Genomic DNA, 22,915 nt, shown 5'->3' on the forward strand with positions numbered 1-22,915 from the left:
GTTAGCACTTCAATAAACAGTAACATGTTCTTTTATTTGGATTTGATGTAGATTGTTTATCATTTAAAATGAAGTTTTGGTGATGGTTTGCATGTGATCAAGTTTAGGTGGCCACCAGATGGAGTTAGTAGTATTTTGGGACTTGGTATTAATTTAGTTGGTTAGATCTATGCTTGTGCTTTTCAACGATAGCAAATCTGTTGAAATTGAGCAAGAAATGAATAAATGGGAGACAATTAATTATCGTGAACATGCAGGGCGTGAACTGGAAGACGATCGATTCGCCATTGAAATGCATTGGGCAAAAGCTTCGTTGGGGGGCTGTCTTCGAACAACGATTACGCGCATATTAAATAAGATACAAAAATGAAAGTTAGCCCTCCAATAAACAGTAACATGTTCTTTTAATTGGATTTGATGTAGATTGTTTATCATTTAAAATGAAGCTTTGGTGATGGTTTGAATTTATTCAAGTTTAGGTAGCCACCAGATAGAGCTAGTAATATTTTGGGACTTGACATTAATTTAGTTGGTTACATCTATGCTTTTGCTTTACAACGATAGCAAATCTGTTGAAATTGAGCAAGAAATGAATAAACGGGAGACAATTAATTATCGTGAACATGCAGGGCGTGAACTGGAAGACGATCGATTCGCCATTGAAATGCATTGGGCAAAAGCTTCGTTGGGGGGCTGTCTTCGAACAACGATTGCGCGCATATTGAATAAGATATAACAATGAAAGTTAGCACTTCAATAAACAGTAACATGTTCTTTTATTTGGATTTGATGTAGATTGTTTATCATTTAAAATGAAGTTTTGGTGATGGTTTGCATGTGATCAAGTTTAGGTGGCCACTAGATGGAGCTAGTAGTATTTTGGGACTTGGTATTAATTTAGTTGGTTAGATCTATGCTTGTGCTTTTCAACGATAGCAAATCTGTTGAAATTGAGCAAGAAATGAATAAATGGGAGACAATTAATTATCGTGAACATGCAGGGCGTGAACTGGAAGACGATCGATTTGCCATTGAAATGCATTGGGCAAAAGCTTCGTTGGGGGGCTGTCTTCGAACAACGATTACGCGCATATTAAATAAGATACAAAAATGAAAGTTAGCCCTCCAATAAACAGTAACATGTTCTTTTAATTGGATTTAATTTAGATTGTTTATCATTTAAAATGAAGCTTTGGTGATGGTTTGAATTTATTCAAGTTTAGGTAGCCACCAGATGGAGCTAGTAGTATTTTGGGACTTGATATTAATTTAGTTGGTTAGATCTATGCTTTTGCTTTACAACGATAGCAAATCTGTTGAAATTGAGCAAGAAATGAATAAACGGGAGACAATTAATTATCGTGAACATGCAGGGCGTGAACTGGAAGACGATCGATTCGCCATTGAAATGCATTGGGCAAAAGCTTCGTTGGGGGGCTGTCTTCGAACAACGATTGCGCGCATATTGAATAAGATATAACAATGAAAGTTAGCACTTCAATAAACAGTAACATGTTCTTTCATTTGGTTGTCGTTTAATGTTCTTATCATTTAAAATGAAGTTTTGATGATGGTTTGAATTTGCTCAAGTTTAGGTAGCCACCAGATGGAGCTAGTAGTATTTTGGGACTTGGTATTAATTTAGTTGGTTAGATCTATGCTTGTGCTTTTCAACGATAGTAAATCTGTTGAAATTGAGCAAGAAATGAATAAACGGGAGACAATTAATTATCGTGAACATGCAGGGCGTGAACTGGAAGACGATCGATTCGCCATTGAAATGCATTGGGCAAAAGCTTCGTTGGGAGGCTGTCTTCGAACAACGATTACGCGCATATTAAATAAGATACAAAAATGAAAGTTAACCCTTCAATAAACAGTAACATGTTCTTTTAATTGGATTTAATTTAGATTGTTTATCATATAAAATGAAGCTTTGGTGATGGTTTGAACTTGGTCAAGTTTAGGTGGCCACCAGATGGAGCTAGTAGTATTTTGGGACTTGGTATTAATTTAGTTGGTTAGATCCTTGCTTGTGCTTTTCAACGATAGTAAATCTGTTGAAATTGATCAAGAAATGAATAAATGGGAGACAATTAATTATCGTGAACATGCAGGGCGTGAACTGGAAGACGATCGATTCGCCATTGAAATGCATTGGGCAAAAGCTTCGTTGGGGGGCTGTCTTCGAACAACGATTGCGCGCATATTGAATAAGATATAACAATGAAAGTTAGCACTTCAATAAACAGTAACATGTTCTTTTATTTGGATTTGATGTAGATTGTTTATCATTTAAAATGAAGTTTTGGTGATGGTTTGCATGTGATCAAGTTTAGGTGGCCACCAGATGGAGTTAGTAGTATTTTGGGACTTGGTATTAATTTAGTTGGTTAGATCTATGCTTGTGCTTTTCAACGATAGCAAATCTGTTGAAATTGAGCAAGAAATGAATAAATGGGAGACAATTAATTATCGTGAACATGCAGGGCGTGAACTGGAAGACGATCGATTCGCCATTGAAATGCATTGGGCAAAAGCTTCGTTGGGGGGCTGTCTTCGAACAACGATTACGCGCATATTAAATAAGATACAAAAATGAAAGTTAGCCCTCCAATAAACAGTAACATGTTCTTTTAATTGGATTTGATGTAGATTGTTTATCATTTAAAATGAAGCTTTGGTGATGGTTTGAATTTATTCAAGTTTAGGTAGCCACCAGATGGAGCTAGTAGTATTTTGGGACTTGATATTAATTTAGTTGGTTAGATCTATGCTTTTGCTTTACAACGATAGCAAATCTGTTGAAATTGAGCAAGAAATGAATAAACGGGAGACAATTAATTATCGTGAACATGGAGGGCGTGAACTGGAAGACGATCGATTCGCCATTGAAATGCATTGGGCAAAAGCTTCGTTGGGGGGCTGTCTTCGAACAACGATTGCGCGCATATTGAATAAGATATAACAATGAAAGTTAGCACTTCAATAAACAGTAACATGTTCTTTCATTTGGTTGTCGTTTAATGTTCTTATCATTTAAAATGAAGTTTTGATGATGGTTTGAATTTGCTCAAGTTTAGGTAGCCACCAGATGGAGCTAGTAGTATTTTGGGACTTGGTATTAATTTAGTTGGTTAGATCTATGCTTGTGCTTTTCAACGATAGTAAATCTGTTGAAATTGAGCAAGAAATGAATAAACGGGAGACAATTAATTATCGTGAACATGCAGGGCGTGAACTGGAAGACGATCGATTCGCCATTGAAATGCATTGGGCAAAAGCTTCGTTGGGAGGCTGTCTTCGAACAACGATTACGCGCATATTAAATAAGATACAAAAATGAAAGTTAACACTTCAATAAACAGTAACATGTTCTTTTATTTGGATTTGATGTAGATTGTTTATCATTTAAAATGAAGTTTTGGTGATGGTTTGCATGTGATCAAGTTTAGGTGGCCACTAGATGGAGCTAGTAGTATTTTGGGACTTGGTATTAATTTCGTTGGTTAGATCTATGCTTGTGCTTTTTAACGATAGCAAATCTGTTGAAATTGAGCAAGAAATGAATAAATGGGAGACAATTAATTATCGTGAACATGCAGGGCGTGAACTGGAAGACGATCGATTCGCCATTGAAATGCATTGGGCAAAAGCTTCGTTGGGGGGCTGTCTTCGAACAACGATTACGCGCATATTAAATAAGATACAAAAATGAAAGTTAACCCTCCAATAAACAGTAACATGTTCTTTTAATTGGATTTAATTTAGATTGTTTATCATTTAAAATGAAGCTTTGGTGATGGTTTGAATTTATTCAAGTTTAGGTAGCCACCAGATGGAGCTAGTAGTATTTTGGGACTTGATATTAATTTAGTTGGTTAGATCTATGCTTTTGCTTTACAACGATAGCAAATCTGTTGAAATTGAGCAAGAAATGAATAAATGGGAGACAATTAATTATCGTGAACATGCAGGGCGTGAACTGGAAGACGATCGATTCGCCATTGAAATGCAATGGTTTGCATGTGATCAAGTTTAGGTGGCCACTAGATGGAGCTAGTAGTGTTTTGGGACTTGGTATTAATTTAGTTGGTTAGATCTATGCTTTTGCTTTACAACGATAGCAAATCTGTTGAAATTGAGCAAGAAATGAATAAACGGGAGACAATTAATTATCGTGAACATGGAGGGCGTGAACTGGAAGACGATCGATTCGCCATTGAAATGCATTGGGCAAAAGCTTCGTTGGGGGGCTGTCTTCGAACAACGATTGCGCGCATATTGAATAAGATATAACAATGAAAGTTAGCACTTCAATAAACAGTAACATGTTCTTTCATTTGGTTGTCGTTTAATGTTCTTATCATTTAAAATGAAGTTTTGATGATGGTTTGAATTTGCTCAAGTTTAGGTAGCCACCAGATGGAGCTAGTAGTATTTTGGGACTTGGTATTAATTTAGTTGGTTAGATCTATGCTTGTGCTTTTCAACGATAGTAAATCTGTTGAAATTGAGCAAGAAATGAATAAACGGGAGACAATTAATTATCGTGAACATGCAGGGCGTGAACTGGAAGACGATCGATTCGCCATTGAAATGCATTGGGCAAAAGCTTCGTTGGGAGGCTGTCTTCGAACAACGATTACGCGCATATTAAATAAGATACAAAAATGAAAGTTAACACTTCAATAAACAGTAACATGTTCTTTTATTTGGATTTGATGTAGATTGTTTATCATTTAAAATGAAGTTTTGGTGATGGTTTGCATGTGATCAAGTTTAGGTGGCCACTAGATGGAGCTAGTAGTATTTTGGGACTTGGTATTAATTTCGTTGGTTAGATCTATGCTTGTGCTTTTTAACGATAGCAAATCTGTTGAAATTGAGCAAGAAATGAATAAATGGGAGACAATTAATTATCGTGAACATGCAGGGCGTGAACTGGAAGACGATCGATTCGCCATTGAAATGCATTGGGCAAAAGCTTCGTTGGGGGGCTGTCTTCGAACAACGATTACGCGCATATTAAATAAGATACAAAAATGAAAGTTAACCCTCCAATAAACAGTAACATGTTCTTTTAATTGGATTTAATTTAGATTGTTTATCATTTAAAATGAAGCTTTGGTGATGGTTTGAATTTATTCAAGTTTAGGTAGCCACCAGATGGAGCTAGTAGTATTTTGGGACTTGATATTAATTTAGTTGGTTAGATCTATGCTTTTGCTTTACAACGATAGCAAATCTGTTGAAATTGAGCAAGAAATGAATAAATGGGAGACAATTAATTATCGTGAACATGCAGGGCGTGAACTGGAAGACGATCGATTCGCCATTGAAATGCAATGGTTTGCATGTGATCAAGTTTAGGTGGCCACTAGATGGAGCTAGTAGTGTTTTGGGACTTGGTATTAATTTAGTTGGTTAGATCTATGCTTGTGCTTTTCAACGATAGCAAATCTGTTGAAATTGAACAACAAATGAATAAATGGGAGACAATTTCCTTCTGGTGTGTTTCGTTGCATTTCCACCCCGCATTTCCTCCTTCATAATAGTTCATTCCATTGTATGTGACGTATTATGACGTCATCATTTTGTCTGGTTGACCAACAGGGCGTCTTGTGGAAGAGCACCCAGAAATATTGCACACAAGATGACAGTATCGTACTATGTTGCACTTTTTCTTGCTGGAGTATATTTTTTATTTTGATTCATTAAGTAATGAATAATATGGGTACTTACCAGTATGCTAAATTGCTTACAAAAGTTGAGAAAAGAACCAATGGTTGAAGTTTGAATTCGCTTTGATTTATGGACTTAGTCATGACTAGGCTAATTGTAGTTGCTATCTTAGCTTATAAACGGATGCAACCTACGTAGTAGTTCGTACCTTGAACAGTTCGTACCCTCAGTTCGTACCCTGAAAAGATCAAGAGAAAAAATTAATAAAAGCCGAAGTCGCTGATCGCAGCTTCCGCAAACATTTTAAAATTTTCCCCCTGAAAAGATCGAAAGAAAGATAGCACAAAGCCGAAATCGCTGATCGCAGTTTCCGCAAACATTTTTCCGCAGTTTCCGCTAACCCTAACCATAGACTAATATGCTCTAACCTTAACTGATCGCAGTTTCCGCAAACATTTTCCCGTAGTTTTCGCTAACCCTTACCCTAACTCTAGTCTCTTAGAGTAATAGAGTAATCTATGCTCTAACCCTAACCCTCGCTGATCGCAGTTTTCGCTTGTAACCCTAACTCTAACAATCGAGTAATCTATGCTCTCTAACCCTCGCTGATAGAAGTTTCCGCAAACATTTTTCCGCAGTTTCCGCTAACCTTTACCCTAACCATAGAGTAATCTATGCTCTAACCCTAACCCTATTTTTCGCAGCAGACAAAATAAAAGGTTTCTCTCTCTCTCCTCGCTGATCGCAGTTCCCGCAAATATTTTTCAGCAGTTTCATTTTTCCGCAGTTTCCACTAACCCTAACCCTCGAGTTTGTTTGCCGAAACTCCAATCAGCGAGTTCGGCTTTATGCTATTAAACTGCGATCAGCGACTTCGGCTTTTTTTAATTTTTTCTCTCGATCTTTTCAGGGTACGAACTGAGGGTACGAACTGTTCAGGGTACGAACTAGGTTGCACTCCTTATAAACTACTGCCTTCAGATATTAAAACTTACATAACTTTTACTCTTAGTTTTCTAAAATCATTTTAACTTCATAGCATTCTGGTTAAATTACTTCAATTTTTTTGCAGACTGTAATGCTTCGATTTTTGAAATCAGCACCCTTAAAGTCAAGTATCATTCCACTTGTGATTGAAAGTTCAACTGCAGAAAGTTCACTTTTCTTGAGAAGTAATTTTTTTTTGCATTCCTTAAGTGTTTATCATACTTCTGGAAAGAGAATGGCTTCAAGTAAGCTTGTTCCAGCAGACAGACTTATTGGAGTGGATAAGAATGTTTGGGTAGAGTTTTCTTCATTAGCAGCTGAGCATAAGGCTGTGAATGTTGGACAAGGATTTCCTGACTTTAGTCCTCCAGAACACGTTAAAGAAGCTCTTAAAAGGGCGGTGTCTGGTCATGACATGATCCATCAGTATACAAGAGGATTTGGCCATCCAAAATTAGTGCAAGCTCTTTCACTTCTTTTTGGTCCACTGTTTGGAAGAGATATTGACCCTAACAAAGAAGTTTTAACTACAGTTGGAGCATATGGCTCTTTGTTTTGTGCGATTCAAGCATTTATTGATGAAGGTGATGAAGTTATTATCATAGAACCATTTTTTGATTGCTATCAACCCATGGTAAAAGTAGCTGGGGGAAAGCCAAGGTTTATTCCATTACGTCCAGGAAAAAACAGCAACAATGACATTTCAAGCAGCAGTGATTGGACTTTAGATCCTGCGGAATTGGAGGAAATGTTTAACAGTAAAACTAAAGCTATTATCGTAAATACTCCTAACAATCCCTTAGGAAAAGTTTTTACAAGTCAAGAACTGCAACTAATTGCAGATTTGTGCATTAAACATGACTGCTTGTGCATATCTGATGAGGTGTATGAGTGGATTCTGTATGATAACCATAAGCATGTGCGCATTGGGTCTTTGCCAGGTATGTGGGATCGAACTATCACGATTGGTAGTGCAGGCAAAACATTCAGTGTTACTGGCTGGAAACTAGGATGGTCTATTGGACCAAATTCTTTATTAAAGCACCTGCAAACTGTGTGGCAGAACAGTACATATGCCTGCCCTACTGCAATACAGGAAGCTGTTGCATTAGGCCTGGAAGAAGAGATTCCACTCCTTGGAAAAGAAAGCAGTTACTTCACAATTTTATCAAAAGAGCTAAAAGAAAAGAGGGAAATGGTTGCTCAGACATTAATTGAGGTTGGTTTGAAGCCAATTATCCCCGATGGAGGCTATTTCATGTTGGCTGATGCTTCTAACATGAAAGTAGATTTAAGTGATTTTGGCAACCCTGGTGATTCGTGGGATTACAAACTGGTGAAGTGGCTAACCATAAACAAGAAAGTGGCAACAATTCCAAATTCTGCCTTTTATTGCCAAGAGCACAAGCCTATGGGTGAAAAATACATCCGATTTTGTTTTGCTAAAGAAAATGACACTCTAAACAAAATGGCAAATATTTTTAAAGAGTGGTCCAAGTCTATAGAAAAAGATACCTAATTATGCAAGAATAAGCTTGTTTATAATTTTGATTTAACATGTAACTTAAACACCAATTTAAGACATGTATTATATATATATCATTGTTTTCGTTGCTATTCTTCATTGTTAAACTACAGTCTTACTTCTGCCCCTAATATGGATAATTGGATATACATAAAAACTTGCTAAATCTAACCCAGCTAATGCATGTTGTGCGATTTGTCACTTTCATTATTGCCTTTTCATTTTAGAGTGGAAACTTTAATTTGATGTTTTCATTCTTCTTGTATGTGCTTTGATAAAGCACTCTTGGTAGTTCATTTGTGGCCTTGTCACTGAGCATTAGTAATTCAATTGACATCTCTAAGCAAGTGATACTGTTGTGTATGTGACTTACTGGTGCATATTTATTATTTAGTGTACCTTATGCTTCTGTAGTTTTTGTTGTTGTTAGCAATTTAATGAAACTGAATGTTATCTAAGCATCCATGATTTCCAGAGGTTGCATCAGTGAAGAAGAGTGTCAAGCTTGTTTACTCCATTGCTGATTTGCGAAAGAAATCACTCTGTTATTACTCTGCTTTTTATTTAAGCTAAATTAATTTTAAATTTAGAAATGTTCATTATTATATATTATAATGTATAAACATGCATTGCATTTGTTCTTTTTGACATTTTTTCATTATAAAATAATTCTTTATCATGCCCTGTGATAGGTGTTGGAAGGTGAATTAATACCATTTTGTTGCATTACAGCTACCGGTATACCACCAACTAGGGGTTTGCACTATTGTTTAGAATGACAATAATCTGACAAAAACATGTTCAGAGGACTTAAGGATCGCATTGCAAATGATACCCGACGTGGTTCACCTGCAAGTGACCAGGGAACTTCCCCAAGTTTAAAAAAGGTACCGTAGTGTTACATTGTTATGTGTCCATGGTAGAGCATAAATCAGACAATTATGCTATATTTGTGTTATGTAACCAACTGTACTACTTGTATCCTGGGTGTAGGATACTTTTTTCAATATTTTCCCAGTAAAATGCAAGGTACTTCGTTAACCACTCAGATGTTAATTTACATTTTTCCATGACTGGGTTTTTTTTTCACTGAGACTTAAAGGTCATTTGTCCGAAATGACTTGAAAAAATTCAATCATTTTTTATTTATTTCGGTCATTTTTTCTGATGAAAATATTTCCTTTCAAGTACAGGTACCTAGCTGATACAAACCTAAATTTGCACTTCCTGACTAGCTACAACATTAAGTTTCACTGAGAAACATTGTCGTGTTTCTTAGCGAAACTTTGAAACAGCATTGTCGTGTCATTTTGACCAAATTGACTATATATTTTTTCGGACATTTTGACCGAATTTATTTTTTTCAGACATTTTTCTAAAAAATTGATCAATGACCTATAAATGACTGAAAAAAAAACCCAGTTCCATGACATAGTCTGAGTCGACTTGGTCATCATCATTAATTTTGCTTGGCTGAGCCTGTATATCACATCTCTTGATTTTTTATATTCCAGCCTTTTTAACAACTTGATTATTATATTGTACCCAACCAAGTGTCTTTTTTTGGGTCCACGACTTGTTAATTGATTCTGGGAATATTTATCCTCAGACTGGGAAATCTTCTTTGGGAGCTTAATGCTGGCAGTTTCACATACTTGTAGAGGCTTGAACCACTGAGATAGGCCCGGTCTCTGAGCTTGATAGAGTGAAGTTATCTGCTTGTTGTTGGCTGAAGTTGATTTTAATGTTTTTACTGAATTCATATTAGAATATAATATCATATATATATATATATTTTTTTTTTCAGTTTATTTTTTGTTTTGTTGGCGAAAAAGAAAGACACAAAAAGCAAAAACACAATAAACACAAATAATTCGCGCAACAAGGATGGCAGCGAAAGACCATATATTTAAAGCATTGGGGTATTTGAGAACAACTTTGTTTTAAAAAGATTGTGAGTAGAATACACGGCACACACTTGACTTTGGATTGTTTCTTCAGACATCAAACGAAACAGGAAATTCGATTCCACAAAGTCCAGCGGAGACTCCACCTGGAGCTACACCAACCAAACCTCTCCCAGGTATCCTACTCGTCATGCTTTAGTAGGCCTAGTTGCTTAAGTGTTTGAAAGTAACGTTTTGTATTAACCTTAAAATTAGTTACTTCAGAATGAGACTGCTAACCAAGCATCTAATTAAATAATTTCTTGCATTTTTCTGGTGTCAGTAGACTAGGTTACTCACAAGATGTCGTAGAATAAGTAGCCAGTAGCCATCTAAGGTTTGCCAATCAGTCCAACTCACTTCTTCAAGGGGTTATACCAGGTAAAGCCCACCCTCAAACTTTTCTCTTTTATCTACAGCAATTTTAGTTTGATCAGTTGCGACAAAATCATTTTAAATGCCACAAGTGTTCTTTAGAGTTTATTGCCTAGTTAATAGTTTGAAAGATGGACTTCAGAGCTTCGTAAGGACATGTTTAGCATTATGAATAGGATTTTACTCACATTATATTCAAGTGACATTAAGTAACCAAACTTTGCCAAATTAATGAAATTACTGATCTATAGACTATAGCCTTCTGATTACTGACTAATGTCGCAACGTTGGGGTCTGTCAATCAATACTGTGGTGGCTATGCGCCTTTAAACGTTTCACTTTGCTAAGATTCTTCGTTTCGTCAGTTTGTTTCCCTGAAGTTCCATTTTTAGAGCCCGTCTTTTAGGTGCAGACACTTAGGTTCCTGCCAAATAGGTGCGCACACTGTTGCGTCAGGATATTTAGGTGCTATTTTCAGTAAATTCTATTTTATTAGGTGCTTGATGATAATACTGCAGACAGTGGCGTACGCAGGATTTTCTCATTGGGGGACCATTTGGAAATGCTTTTCGAATCGAAAACAAATTAAAAAAATTGCCCATTTGCTAATTATAACCAGCAAGTTATATTGTATAAGATTAGCCAGTCAAGCCAGTGAACCACGCGTATTGAGGGTATATTCAGTGGCGAACGGTATGGCGTACGCAGGATTTTCTTACTGGAATTGGATATAATTTGACAAAATTGATTATGGGTGTAAAATAATTTTCAGTGTAAGTTGACACACGGAATGGCGCTTAAAGGGCGGGGAAACCCAAATTAACTTTGCGAGTTTTTTGTTTCAGCATGATGTCATTGTGTACAACATGCGTTTTAGCAATAAAAAAATCCAAATTTTGTTGCCCTCGTCTCGCTAAGGCCGCTTTTGTTTGATACCCGTTTGCGAGGTCTCGTTGCGCATCAAGCTGTGATGCTGTTTGCTGTGACGTCACAAGGTACATATAGTTGTGGCCAAAAGTTTAAGACCAGACTTGATTTATGACGATTTTTGCATTACTTCAAAATACTGCATCAGATATAAGATGATGCATGAAGATGATGCAATTGAAACAATATCTGATGCATTATTTTGAAGTAATGCAAAAATGGTCATAAATCAAGTCTGGTCTTAAAATTTTGGCCACAACTATTTGTACCTTGTGACGTCTCAGCGAACAGCATCACAGCTTGATGCGCGCGAGACCTCGCAAACGGGTATCAAACAAAAGCGGCCTTAGCGAGACAAGGGCAACAAAGTTTGGATTTTGTTTTTGCTAAAACGCATGTTGTACACAATGACATCACACTGAAACAAAAAACTCGCAAAAAGTTAATTTGGGTTTCCCCGCCCTTTAAATGACCGGGCGCCGCGGGTCTGCTACTATTCGATGAGTCCGATTCGGTGAGTCCGATTCGGTGAGTTCCTAACCTCTAACCCCTAACCCTAAAACGGCAATGATAATTAGGCTACGGTACCCGATAATTTAAAAAATAAAATTGAAAAAATCCCCCGTTAAGGGATCGGACTCACCGAAACGGGCCATTCCGGGGCGCCGCACCTACATATCATGACGCAACAGTGTGCGAACCTATTTGGCAGGCACTTAGCTATCTGCACGTAACACACGTGGACCGGACCCTCCATTTTGTTGCTAGCCAAATCGATTTTACCTGTTCTGCTACAGTTAAGTCAGTTATTTTCACTAACGAAACGTCCAGCTGGTCATTATCGTGTGGTAGCTCAGCCTACAGTCAACAGAAAAACATAAGAAATTTATCATTAAAATTTCCAACTTTGTCACATATATAATATGTATTATATAAATAAATTATTTGTGACGAAACTTTAGTTTGAATCGTCGTGTTGAATCCGTCTTGACTGTATTTAATTTAACACCCTTTCAAACCAGAGACTCCAAAATTTTTCCTCTTTTCACCACTTTCCAATTTTTCAAAGATAAATTTCCCGCTTTATTAAAATTACTCTGTTGTTAACTAAGTAGATTAAATTGACTTCTGGTTGAGAACCTTTGTATTGTATAAATCGGAATGGCCCGTTTCAGTGAGTCCGATCCCTTAACGGGAGATTTTTTCAATTTTATTTATTAAATTATTGGGTACCGTAGCCTAATTATCATTGCCGTTTTAGGGTTAGTAGGGGTTAGAGGTTAGGAACTCACCGAATCGGACTCACCGAATAGTAGCAGACCCGTATAAATACCCCTCTTTGGCTCTTGCCACTCAGTCTGGATAAAAATGTTCTTAGGAAATGGAAGATACACAGACCAATCTGACAGCGAGCCTGAGACACCTGAGCACACGTCTGGTCAATCGGGTGGATTTTTTAGGCGTTTAGAATTTTTGTCTCCTCTGCGAGACCAGGTACGAAGCAATGTGATAAACTAATTATATATCTACAGTACTTACGTTTTTGTGGGTGATTGTTTGACTACACACGGTAGTTTTACTGTTTTTATTGCATTGTTGCTCGCTGCATTTTAGTTTGCTTAAATGTTGATAGGAACGTTGAAGTACATTAATTTTTAGTTAATGAACTCTGATTTCCAAAATTATGTCTCTATCACATTGGTTTTCAAAATTTTGTGGACTGGGGCACACCAAAGACTTTCGGAATCTACCACGGCACATTGACTTACTACGTCGATGTTTTTTCAGAAAGATTGCTTTTCACCAAATTTTTGATAGAAATTGCTACGAAGTCGGTATTGCAATTGTCGCTATACTGCCGACTAAGTGCCGAGTAACTGGTTTGAATTCTTTTGGAGGGCACAGGGTTGATCTCTAAGTGGTCAAAACTGGTTTTGACCGCTAAGCGGTTTAAACCTGGTTTTAACCGGTGAAAACTAGGTTTAAACCGGTCAAAACCCAGAAAAATATTTTTATGTAGTAAATGGTCGGCTGCCTGGGCTATGGGCTATTTAGGAAATATAAAAGCAGTTGTGACCATTTTGATATGCAGGCCTCGAAATAGCTGTTTAAACCTGAACTGAACTTTCATTAATGGCCGCCAATACCGACCTGTCAGGCAGCCACAGGGCTGCCTGTAAAATTCGTACGGAAGATTATATTTATCTTAGATTTTTCTCTTGTTTCAGCGCCGCCAAAAACAAGACATCAAACAGCGTTAAGACTACCACCTTAATATTACATGTCATGCTACATCTTATGTGCTTCGCAATGGGAGGGCAAATGTTGCGCAAATTTTATGGCAAAATTGATGGCAAATGTTTTTCATAAAAAAAAAATTTGTTGGAATAAATTCTTGTACTTCAGTTGGCTGTGCAAATGTTTCATCGTTGTACCAAGAATTTTTTGGTTCATCAGAAACTTATTTTTAGAATTTGAATTTTCTCAATAATTAAAATAACCAACTGATTGAAATATCAAAAAAAAACAGAGAAATTTGAATATTTTTTGTTCCAAATCCAGCATTTAGGTTATTGTTGATCAAAACGAAATATAGTTGAACATCATTACTAAACATGGAGCGTAATATTTTTAATTCAATTGAAAAGCAACTTGATTCATACACTAAAGGGGTTTTGACCAGTAAAAAGTGGTCAAAACTGCCCGGTTTTAACCGGGCGGTTTAAACCGGTCAACCCTGGGAGGGCACTTCCTTGTCACAAACATCCGTCTCTCGTCTATCACTGCCCAACTATTTATTGTTACTCGTATAACATATTTTTTTTGCATAAACTAAACTTTTATTGCTATCTTTGAAAAGTCTGGTTCATCAAATAACGGTTCGGTAAAATCAAAAACGTAGACTTACATGACTATTATTGTGATACCTGTATATAATATTGTGAAAAATTATGCGAAAGCCTTTACTCACCATGCTTTTACTTTATCACGCAGTGAAACGGAGGGAGTGATGTGATGATGAACCAATTTTGGCAATTAACTGATTGGCAATTTGTGGTAACAAGAAAGTGAATACTTGCTTTTAAACTAATTTGGTGCTTCGCCGCTTTGCGCTACTTCAACATTCAAATCAGCAGACGCACATTTTCGTGGCACTCACGCCACGCTCTCCTGCCGCGACACGGACTTTGAGAAACTCTGCTCTATCCAGCCAACAAAAGTTGCCGTTTTGCATCGTAACAAACGATGTGCTGTAAAAAGGGTTGCCTTTGCTGACTATTTGTAAACAGTAGAAAGCAATGATTAAGATCATTTGTATGCTACCAAGCTTGCGTTACTGCAACGACTTGACAAAGTTTTTTTCATAATGTAACCATAATTTTTGTTACAGGTAACTGCTAAGTTGACAGAAAGTCGAGATTCTTTAAATTCTGACGGTGAAGAAACATCAAAAGAAAACAATTCTTTTGAAAAAGCTGAAAACCACAAAACACCGACCAAAGCCAAGGACGGCCATGATGTAAGCGTTCGTTGAATTGGAGTTAGGCTACTTTGACTTTCTTGGCAGAACGTTTGAACAAACAGATTGATGATCAACAACATTTCACTGTGCTTGCCTTCAAACAAGATTGGTTAATTTTGGAATAATCGGTGTTAATAGAGTAGCTTGCTTGTTATGTGAAGCATTTTTATTAAAAATCTGTTCAACCGTTCATTTTCCACGTTTTTAAATCGCTACGGTATGTGAAGAAGTAAACTGAAAACTTTGCGCTTGTATTGAAGAGTACCCTGCGCAGTTAACGATACTGCAGCTTACGTTCACTTGTACCTTACAACACTTGCTTGACATTGCTGCAGTGCAAGCGCCCCTGACAGCAAAATCCGTCATTTTCAACGTCGGCAGACGTTGAATCAACGTAGGAATGACGGATTGTGCTGTCAGGAGGAGTGTTGATAAAACAAGTATCTCCTTGAAAAATGTATTTTCAGAGTCAGCAAGCTACCCCAACTTCCAATTTTCATAGTGGTGGGGGCGACACGCCTGGGATCGATGCCAATGACGTATCTAAAGAGCAATTGGTTAACAAGATATTGCGGTGCCATCTTAAAACTTAATCTTACTTTAAAAATATGATTTTATCACCTGATTAAGACTCTTAAAGAAGGACCTGCCATCAAGATTCGACATGACATCGTCTCGACCGCAAACGGGCCTGCCGCCAAACTGTTGCACCTAGTCTGCACCTTTCTTTAAATTTAGTGTTCAGCAACTTGCTCTATATGCTTTGTGACAACTAATCTTTTTGGGTTTGCCTCTCTAAAGATGATACATCTTTGTAGTCATAAGGATCATACTTCTGAATAATATTAGTTTATCAGAAACACTTTGGAATTTTTGAAATGCTGCATTATGTAGGCTACATCAGTTGGGTGGAAACACTGGTTTTCACTTTATAAAAAGTAAAAACTTAACACTAATGTCAGTTTTTAGTAAAATCAACATTCTCAGCTCGTCGTCGACGATACTAAGCTAAAATACGCATTTTACGCAAAGTGATTTTTTCAAATTCGACTGTATTTAAATGTAACAATTGAATTAAAGCACTAAAGGTGAAAGCAGGATGGTTTTTGGAACGTATGCTTAACGTTTCTTTGTTTTGGGCTTTTTATCTTGCATCCCGTATTTATTTCGAACTTTATGTATCAATGATGTTAAAAGTTTTAAGTATTCGGCTATCAGGATCTCTTTACCAATTAAAGGCTTGAAAAGACTCTACACAAGTATAGAGAAAGATATTCCGAACTGATGGAAAGGCTTAAAATTACAAACAAAGACAACGAAAAAATCAAGTCGGTCATGCAGCAGTTGCAGGAAAGACACATCCGACGTATTCACGAAATGAACGAGGTGGGTCTTGTCGCTTGTTTTTGTATCGTGTGTAGATCTTGTGAGTTGTGTTGTGTGCATTTGAATATTTCATCGTTATGTTTTGTGCTATACTTAGACATCTGATCCTGATTTCAACTTTATGTTGTGCTACTTTTAGGCAGCTGAGTTAGATAAACAAGCGAAAATGCATCTTGAAGAAGAATTGAATGCGTCTATTGAAGAAAAGCTAGAAATGATTGAAGTCTTACAAACTCAGGTAGGTCCTACTGCTGTACATTAGGAGTTTTTTAAATTGGCGCCAGAATAGTACATTAGTACATTTGTACACTGGAATAAACTTAAATTGTGGCACCGGTACAATGCCAAATACATGTTTGTAATAGTGGGCTTTACTGTAAAGAACACAAAATCCACTGCAGATTTAGTCTGTTTTGGTCAAACAAGGTCCACTGTCTGTGGACTTTGTGGTTGATTTATTATAGAGTATATATAGACACTGTCTATGAAGCAACTTAGTCATTAGGCTACCTCTCAATTAGTCACCAGTCATCACTATACATGAATCCATCTGAAAGGTGAAGCTGTTAAAGAGCGGTGAAGATCCTTCTCAAAAGAAGCAAACTTCTGAGCCAACGCCTCAAGGTGTTGTTGACCAACTGAAAACGAAGTTCGAAAGCCAGAAAAAGAAAACGCTGTCCTTACAACAACAGCTCGAAGTTAAACTTCAAGATATTGACAACATAAAGGTGCTTTCCCTGTTAGCCCTTCCGGTCGATTTTAAAATATTTTTCTTCTAAGGAAGTCTTTTATAAGAACTTAACGTTGGCAGTTTTGCATACTTATGGTGGCGGAGGCTTTTTACCATTGACGCAGTCACCGGTGCTGACAATTTGAAGTTTCTTACAGTTGAAGCGAAATTAGTGAAAGAAATTGCATTGTTGATGGTATTTCATTTTATGCAGTACAGATACGCTCCTCTGCCAACATTGCACAGTTAAGTAGTTGTTAAAACTATATAAATCCCAAACAGGAAAAGTAATCTTGAGTAGCTGTACTTCATAATTAAACAGTAAAGGTCCTTTTAAACCTCTTGTTAATTTGAAGAAAGTCCATTTGGATGAAAAGTCAAAGCTGATACGACAGTTGAAGCAAGCCAAATCATTGGTTGAACAGCTGGAGCAAGACAAAGGGATGGCTCTTGCGGAAGCCAAGAGATTGTCGCATGAAGCGTCTGAAGTCAAAGATGTCCAGGTTTGGCCATCTCGACTGTTGTCATGCTATTGTGTGTATGCAATGTCATCAAATGATGATTCTTGATTCTTCACAAGTTATATCAAAGCACATGAAATTGCTAAATGTATGAAAAAGTTTCAATTACAGCATCAAATCTTGTCACAGTTGCACATTGCACAAACTTCACTGCATGGACTTTGAACATTGATGAATATTTCACGAAAATCTGTATTTAACATAAAGATTTTCTTAACTTTAAACATTTCATTGATTTTCTATGACTTAGGTTTGATTTAGCCCACAGAAATTACAGTAGATGCAATTCACTGTTTAATTTTGCAACATAATTTGTTTAGCAAGCAGTTAGAAAATACTGTCTATTATAATTTAGCTGCAACATTCGCAACCACAGCACCATGTTGCCACCGAAGATAGATTGCAAGCTAAGGAATCAAATGGACATAAAGTAGGAGTGCTGTTGCATGTTTACTGACATTACAAATCTTATGATGCTAAAGGGATTGCGAATGCTTAGTTGTAAATACACATTCATCGAAAACAATTCTTGCATAAATTTTTACTGATATGGAAAATTGCTTTTATTTGTGGCTTGCGTTGTGCCAGCTCCTATCGATACCCACTTTTTAATGCAGCTCATCGCCAGATATCAATTTCTTAGTTCGCATCTGACTCTTCAGTAATTTGAAGTTTTTGCGTCTTTGTAGATTCTCCCAGACAGCAAACCAACCATTTTTTACATTGATTCAACGTCTGTAGTCGTTAAATCAATGTAAAGACGACCGATTTTGTCTGGGCTGTCTGAGTTATTGCATGTTGGCTCAGCAGCACACATGTTGGTAGAATGCCTGGTTAGTGCAATTGTTTGTTCAGAACAAAGCTGATTGCTTACAAGCTCAGGTTATCAATCACACGAGAATACGTAGCGCTTGTGGGTCTTTGTGTGATTCTTAAAAACCATTTCGAAGAGAGTCAAAGGTCATAGTTGACTTTTAACCTAAACATTTGAGTTAACATCGATTTTTTGAGAGTTAGATAAGTTCCAAAGCACAGTTTGCTTGTTGATGCTGTGTAGTATATTCAGTAAACTATGATATCAACCAATCAGTAATGTTTCAAAAGCCAACCTTTCGCATTTTGTCACCGCAGTTCAGTAAAATCGCATTTTGTGAAAATTTAGTTGAACTTGTAAGCGTAGTTCGTTTTTGCACCAAACTATTACACTTTGCATGCTTTCACAAGTCTACATTACTGCTTATATCAGCTTTAATGCTATTGTAGTAATTATACAAAACACATAATGGTGACATATTTATTTCATTTAAATTAAACGATAATGTTGATTGTAATGTGTACACGCGTTGAGAAGCAGTTCAGTTTCATACCAATAGAACAAAAACGCACAATCAAAAAAAAATTTCCACGAAAAGCATTTGTGGCGGAGCACGACTTGTTGGCGCAGCCGCGTAGGTGCATGTCAGGTAGGCACCCACACTGTGGCACTGGGTGATTTAAATGCTTCTCCGAGTAAAGTGTATTTTATTGGGTGCTTGGTGGTTGTATTATATTATCATTATTTGTATAATATATTATACTATAATGGTATCTTGTTTATAAATTTGAGGCCTAATAACAACGCTTGTGTCCAAAGCTATTGTCATAACTTTCTCTTGTTCAGCTTGATAGATCAATGCTTTTGTTTACACAGGAAAGTTTGTGATCATTCACACACGCAGTGGTAGTGAGAATCATTCTATCACTGTACCGAGATTGTTTGTGACATTAGTGTGGTCTTTAAGCTACTCTGTTTCAGATGAATATTATTGTGCTGCTGTTGTGCGGTGCATTAAGAAAATGAATGGAATCGTGTATGTAACTTACGTACTTATAAAGGTGGAAGCTGTAGTGCTAACGGTTGCCCCAAGCCCAATGATGGAGAATATACCGTATGGAAGCTTTTAAAAAACTTGGTTTAACAATAAAAAGATGTCATTGATTTTCTTATATTCTACAAATTTTCTCTCTATCGGAAACACCACAAAAGTTATTAAAATTTCCAGCTGTGCATGCGCTTGTGGGGTATCCGTATCCTGTGACATGCATCTACCATGTTTCCATGCTCTTTAACCTTGAACGTAACTTCAACAGGAAAACGCGATGTTCGAAGAGCTGGAAGCTGCATTGGCGAACGTTCAGAGATTGGAGGAAGAAAAAGCTTCTATTTTACAAGAACACAAATCTTCAAAGACAGACATGCAAAAGGTATTTGCTTAGTTTATGCCCCATCTACCGTTGCGATAAGATTGCATTGTGCCTTATTTTACAAATAGCTTCCATTTTGCATTGATGCTAAGCACAAATGCGTATACCTGTAGCTCCTGCTTGATCGGAGATTGCGATTTAGTGTTTCGGATTTGGTGATGTAATATGATGGTACTGGAATTCCGTTATCTTCTCATACAATATAGACACAGTAAATATTTTCTTTTAGTGTTTGCTTAATCTCATCTGCACATAAAACTGTAAGGAAGCATAGTGTGTGTAGTGTGTGTGCTTGGCATGCGTGTTTCTATAGCCATTAAAAATCTTTCAGAGAATATTTCAAGAAAACCTTTCTGTATAAGATTGAACGCGTAACCAGTTGATAACGGTCTCGCCCAAGTGGGTTTCGCCCAGTTGGGCTCGCCCAGATGTCGTGTACAGGTGGATAACCACCGAACTTTGCATCAGAAACGAAATTAAAAGACATACAAACTGTTAGGTTTTGTTTAATCTTAGGCTGGATATTTCCAATTACAATTTTAGTAGAGAGGTGACTTTCTTTAACCATAGGCAGATAAAACCAAGCAACCACACGGCATTTAACATCGTACAATTAGAGTGAACATAAAACTATAAACTACGAACGTTTTCGGCCATACTCAAGTTAGCCCTTCTCAAGTAACGGATGTTATTGTAAAATCAGTTATTTCCGTTACTTGAGAAGGGCTAACTTGAGTATGGCCGAAAACGTTCGTAGTTTATAGTTTTATGTTCACTCTAATTGTATGATGTTAAATGCCGTGTGGTTGCTTGGTTTTATCTGCCCATAATTGTCGGCTCTTGCAATGGGAAGTCCAAACGTGATGTTTGAAGTCCGAAGTGTCAATTTATTGTGATGGGCTAACTTGCACCTAAATAGCGATAAATGATTAAGTGCAACAAAACGGAAGTAAATGCAGCGATATACATCTTCTAGCTGCATTTGTAACACCTATTTGTCTTGATGTGTTAAATTGCACGGCTGTCGTTTCGTCTTGAAGGTACCACTTCAGGGCACTTCTAACGTTTTCATGGTGAAGCTAAGACTGCCTTCGGTGCTTTACTTAAAGCACGGAAGGCAGTTCCGCTTGCAATGTCTATGAACGATTCAAGACGTTTATATGCATTTTAAGTTGGAACAGTTTTATCTTTATTTTCACATAGAAATTCTTTCAAATTTCTTGCATCTGTGACAAAAATGTTTTTCCTTCAAGGTTTTCCAAATTTTGAAAAATTTTTTCAGTAGTGTTCGCAAATTCGTCCTACATTTAAATTCTCAAATATGCTTTACAAAGTTTACAAATAGCTTCAGAACTCTATTTATTCAAGAAAGTCAATGCCTTTAAAGTACTTTTCATCGCCATCAATTGCCAAACAAGTTGCCGTTGCATAAATAAGCTTCGAGATTTTTTCCTTTTTTATTGATTGAAATGTCGATTGATAAATTGAAGCCCCTCCCTATAAGAGCTTTCCTTTTTGTGTTGATATTTGTGGTGGTGCTCATAATTTCAATCATGCAATCCTGGTTCGATACCTGGCTACCACTGGCTGGTGTTGAAAAAACATCGATCCCCTTTAGCCAGTGGGTAATAAATTACGTGGACGTAGTTACTGAAGGAAAGGCACCTGAGAGAAAAGAACTGGCAACCCTACTCTCGTTGGTGCAAATGGCCGGATACAATGCTAATTTTATCTGATTGTTTGAGGCTCAGTCCCAGGCAACAAAATCCATCATTTTTAGATTGATTTATTTTTACATTACGTTTGTCGACGTTGAATCAATTTAAAAAAAAAGTTTTTGCTACCTGGAGTAACGGGTCTGCTACTATTCGGTGAGTCCAATTCGGTGAGTCCGATTCGGTGAGTCCGATTCGGTGAGAGCCTTTTTCGGTGAGAGCCTATTTCGGTGAGAGCCCTATTTGGTGAGTTATTTTTTTTAAATTATTGCGCGCCGTAGCCTAATTATCATTGCCGTTATAGGGTTAGGGAATAGGGGTTAGGGGATAGGGGTTGGGGGTTTTTGGGGTTGGGGATTTTTGTGTTTTTTTTTTTGAATTTTTGTTTGAAAATTATCGGGTACCGTAGCCTAATTAAAACCCCTAACCCCAAACCCCCTAACCCAAAAACCCCTAACCCAAACCCCCAAAAACCCCCAAACCCCACAAAAACCCCAAACCCCCCAAAACCGCAAGCCCCAACCCCCAAAAACCCCCAAACACCCAACCCCAAAAAACCCCAAACCCCCAACCCCAAAAACCCCCAACCCCAAAAACCCCCAAACCCAAAAACCCCCAACCCCAAAAACCCCCAACCCCAAAAACCCCCAAACCCCAAAAACCCCCAACCCCAAAAACCCCCAACCCCAAAAACCCCCAAACCCCTAACCCCAAAAACCCCCAACCCCCTAACCTCTATCCCCTAACCCCTATCCCCTAACCCCTATCCCCTAACCCCTATCCCCTAACCCCTATCCCCTAACCCCTATCCCCTAACCCTATAACGGCAATGATAATTAGGCTACGGCGCGCAATAATTTAAAAAAAAAACTCACCGAATAGGGCTCTCACCGAAAAAGGCTCTCACCGAAAAAGGCTCTCACCGAATCGGACTCACCGAATCGGACTCACCGAATCGGGCCATTCCGTGGAGTAACCGAGTATGAGACTTTACCTTTTGCTATTGGGACTACTTTTCTTATGCACATCACTTTGCGTGCTTATTTTGTCCACCCCCACCACCCCTACTACGTGCTTGGTGCATTCTCTTTATCGATTTTTTTATCTTGTTATTCAGCTGGTTGAAGATCATTTACTTAAAATGGAGAAATTGAAAGAAAATTCTGAAAAGAGCATAGAAAGTTTATCTAATAAACTTGAAATGTCTCGCCAAGAAATTTCATTGAAAACCGAAGAGTTTGAAAAAGAAAAGTTGAGTTTCCAGGTATACCGTGTTCTTATTTTCTTTTAATTGTAAACATGGATAAAAGCTGGTACTGTTTGCTATTTTAAATAAAAAAATTAGTTTGTT

General features: G+C 37.4%; 2 protein-coding genes across 3 annotated transcripts in view; both read left to right on the plus strand.

The window, feature by feature from the left end:
* Window positions 1-6,743: 6,743 nt before the first annotated feature.
* Window positions 6,744-8,923, plus strand: LOC145779616 (kynurenine--oxoglutarate transaminase 3-like). Its single transcript, XM_082591255.1, has one exon. The coding sequence runs from the start codon at window positions 6,764-6,766 to the stop codon at window positions 8,189-8,191; it is 1,428 nt and encodes a 475-aa protein (XP_082447381.1). The 5' UTR covers window positions 6,744-6,763; the 3' UTR covers window positions 8,192-8,923.
* An 11-nt stretch (window positions 8,924-8,934) lies between these two features.
* LOC145779615 (uncharacterized) overlaps window positions 8,935-22,915 on the plus strand; it is a 29,463-nt gene continuing 15,482 nt past the window's right edge. The window contains exons 1-12 of one of the 2 annotated variants that reach the window (XM_082591252.1): window positions 8,935-9,084; window positions 10,199-10,280; window positions 12,824-12,939; window positions 14,837-14,965; window positions 15,436-15,542; window positions 16,207-16,354; window positions 16,494-16,592; window positions 16,912-17,082; window positions 17,441-17,587; window positions 17,961-18,035; window positions 19,736-19,849; window positions 22,682-22,828. In XM_082591252.1, the coding sequence (XP_082447378.1) occupies window positions 8,995-9,084; window positions 10,199-10,280; window positions 12,824-12,939; window positions 14,837-14,965; window positions 15,436-15,542; window positions 16,207-16,354; window positions 16,494-16,592; window positions 16,912-17,082; window positions 17,441-17,587; window positions 17,961-18,035; window positions 19,736-19,849; window positions 22,682-22,828 (1,425 nt within the window). In that variant the 5' untranslated portion in view covers window positions 8,935-8,994. The remainder of the gene's footprint in view (window positions 9,085-10,198; window positions 10,281-12,823; window positions 12,940-14,836; window positions 14,966-15,435; window positions 15,543-16,206; window positions 16,355-16,493; window positions 16,593-16,911; window positions 17,083-17,440; window positions 17,588-17,960; window positions 18,036-19,735; window positions 19,850-22,681; window positions 22,829-22,915) is intronic. The other variant, XM_082591253.1, reaches the window with a different exon arrangement.

Source organism: Aplidium turbinatum, chromosome 11 (genome assembly GCF_918807975.1).
Source record: "Aplidium turbinatum chromosome 11, kaAplTurb1.1, whole genome shotgun sequence".
Classification (NCBI taxonomy): domain Eukaryota; kingdom Metazoa; phylum Chordata; class Ascidiacea; order Aplousobranchia; family Polyclinidae; genus Aplidium; species Aplidium turbinatum.

Excerpts from the sequence above, each read along its gene's own strand:
- LOC145779616 (XM_082591255.1), top strand. The coding sequence starts at position 6,764 with ATGCTTCGATTTTTGAAATCAGCACCCTTAAAGTCAAGTATCATTCCA.